The following is a 2,711-nucleotide window of genomic DNA, read 5'->3' as shown; positions in this document are numbered from 1 at the left end:
AAATCATGCTATAATGCGTGCACCAGGTAATAACAGCTAATTCTAACTCCTAACACATAAAGGCAATCAGTAACTATTTGTTCAATGACGTAATGAATTAAATTCAGTCACCTTGCTATAACCTGTGAAATTTCACACTACCCTCCCCCACCCCCTTGAACTCTGCTAGATCAGTCCCCTTTCCCCAACAGAGGGATTGATGTCCTATCAAGATCTATCTGCTCTCCCTGGTTCCCAAAATGTGTGCCTGAGCGTCTCCTCCTTCCTTATTCCTTTGCACTCTTCTGGGCTCCAGCCAGTTGAGGTCTCACTGAGGAACAGGCAGTTGAGAACCAGGGGGCATTTCCTGAAGATCACATCCTCGAGGCCCGAGCTTCTTCAGCATCGTGCAAAGTTCCTGGAGCTTAGAGACACAAAGAACAAGCCCTTACCTGTGGGTCTTACAGAAGTAAAAAATTCAAAACATTAAACTGTAAATACTGATGTACTTTATGGTTTAACAATACCATTCTCAAGGAAAACAGCATTCTTAGACAATAATGAATGTTATGCTCTTCAAGCCTGGCCTTTCCCAGTCAAAGACCCGCTTGAATGCAGAGAGGCAGTTAAAAAGAGCACACAAAGAAGAAAAAGAGCCAGGTTCCTAACTTCAGCCTCTCCAGGGTGTCATCCAAGTGGTAGCAGCCCTCCTGTGTCCACCACCTGAGAACTTAAATACAATTGGAGAAAATCTCCATTGAAGGATTAGTTGTCTTGTTCAAGGAAATCCCAGCTTTTTTTAAGATAACAAAAATGACACACACATATACATGTCTAATATGAAACTGGGGAAACCAGTCCATATGTGGAAATAGTTACATTGTGTTAAAAATGGTTACTGCTTGATGGATGATAAGTTTTTTGTTTAATAGACAGATTTTCTTGCTTGGTTAGCAGTCCGTGTGCCAGGAAATATTCATCACACTCTGCCCATGGGCCATCCCAATCCCTCAGCCTGAGTCTGGGGCAGATTTCTCCTGTTGCTGGAATTCAAAGGCTCTCTTACTTTTGGGTGGCCAGGTCTTCGGCTCCTGAGGTTGGTTCCTTGAGTCTCCTTGGCTCCAGCTCTGCCCAGAGGCGTTTCTGGATTTGGGCCTCACAGTAGCCTCCTGCTTGCCATGGCTCCTGCTGTCGACCAGGGCATCTATCTCCTTTGAACGCACAGCACCTTCCTCCTCACCTTGGTTTTTCTGGTCCCACAGAGGGCCCATCTCCTTCTGCCACCCTGCTCCAGCCTGCACACCAGGGGTGCAGATCATTGCCCAGGCATCTGGGGGGAACCGCTGCTGCTGTTTCTGCCTCAGTGACACCTGTGGGTGGGTGAGGTAGGGTGCATTGGAACGCTATTGGGAATGGTGGGTGGTATGAAAATGGCTGTGAGTGAGGCATTGGCAGAAGCGGTGGAACGACCTGGGCCCAGGGACTCAGGGATCCTGGCACGTAAATGTTGCCCGCCTTACCTCCCACCCCTGCCTCTTTCTCCTGGGCCTCTCCATCCCGCCTGCCCTTTGGCCCCGCGGCCACCACCTTACCTTGCTCCTCTGCATGCTGAGGCCAAGCTGTGGCACACTGCTCCTGGGCTCGCGACCCCAGATTGACCTCCTGGGGCTGTGGATCGAACTGGGCCGACCTCTTGGCCTGGAGCAACTGTCCACGCAGCACTTCGCGCTCATCCAGCGACTTCAGCAGGTCGTCCTGCTTTGGCGCAACTGCAAAATGATGTCTTCGCGCTTCTCACGCAGGTGCTGCAGCTCTGAGGCCAGGGCCAGGTGGCCACCTCGCGCTGAGACACCTTCTCCTGCAGGCGCCGTACCCGATGGAGCAGCTGTACCCTCTGCCTGGAGACCACAGTTGTGCTCATGGCCAGCGCGCTCCAGGCGCAGGCCCCCTTGAAGGTGCGGGGCACACGGCGGTCGCACAGGATGGCCCGGAGCCGGTCCTCCACAAGGCTCCAGGACTCCGAGCTGTAGGCCACGTAGAAGTCCAGGTCGGTGCCGTTACTGCGGATCTCTTCATTGATGAACTCAACCACTTCTCTGTGGCGGAATCCGCACCTGGGATCTCTGAAGTTCACGGCCATGGCTGCTTCGGCCTAGTCTGCAGGCTGCACTTCGGGAGTCGCTGCCACCACCATTTCAGATGGCGTTCGCCACCCAGTCCGCCCCTCACCTCCTCACTCAGCCCAAACTCTGCCCTTTTGTTCAGTCCTGGCCTCTTTCCTGGTCTACTTTCCCCCTTACTGCCTGGTTCTCCTCACAAAGACTGAAGCCGATTCCCTCGGCACTCCAGCTCCCACTGAGGCGAGAGGATGTCTCACATCATAGGGACAAGCGCAATCTCGCGGCAGCGCCTGCTGGGACGGCCTTTCCTTGGCAGAGCGCCTCCCTGCAGGGCGGGTTGGCAGTGAGACTGGGGGGTGGGGCGCACAGAAGGCATAAATCAGTCTTGTTTCCAATCGCTTTTGAAGGACCACATCTGGCCACCAAGAATGAATTCCTAACCTGTTGGTGGGTGTGGATGCGTGGGTGCCTGAGGGCTGCTCTTGGCTCAGCTCCGCCTCCCCTAACTCACGGTTGCTGTTTCACACCTTCTGTGTGGTCACATATAGAACAGCATATTGCAAACACTGGTGCTGTAGTGGTTAAGTGCTATAGTTGCTAACCAGGAGGTCG

At 53.3% G+C, this 2,711-nt stretch overlaps 1 protein-coding gene across 1 annotated transcript; it reads right to left on the bottom strand.

Annotated features, from left to right (window-relative positions):
- Positions 1-757: 757 nt before the first annotated feature.
- Positions 758-2,266, bottom strand: LOC135228888 (testis-expressed protein 13C-1-like). Its single transcript, XM_064278120.1, has 2 exons — positions 1,572-2,266; positions 758-1,349 (listed from the first exon to the last, which is right to left on the bottom strand). The coding sequence occupies exon 1, from the start codon at positions 2,117-2,119 to the stop codon at positions 1,709-1,711; it is 411 nt and encodes a 136-aa protein (XP_064134190.1). The 5' UTR covers positions 2,120-2,266; the 3' UTR covers positions 758-1,349; positions 1,572-1,708.
- Between the last annotated feature and the right edge of the window lie 445 nt (positions 2,267-2,711).

The sequence above is a fragment of the Loxodonta africana genome, chromosome X, assembly GCF_030014295.1.
Source record: "Loxodonta africana isolate mLoxAfr1 chromosome X, mLoxAfr1.hap2, whole genome shotgun sequence".
Classification (NCBI taxonomy): Eukaryota; Metazoa; Chordata; class Mammalia; order Proboscidea; family Elephantidae; genus Loxodonta; species Loxodonta africana.
Note: the sequence above shows the minus strand (reverse complement) of the source record. Positions and strands in the feature narration are given on the sequence as shown.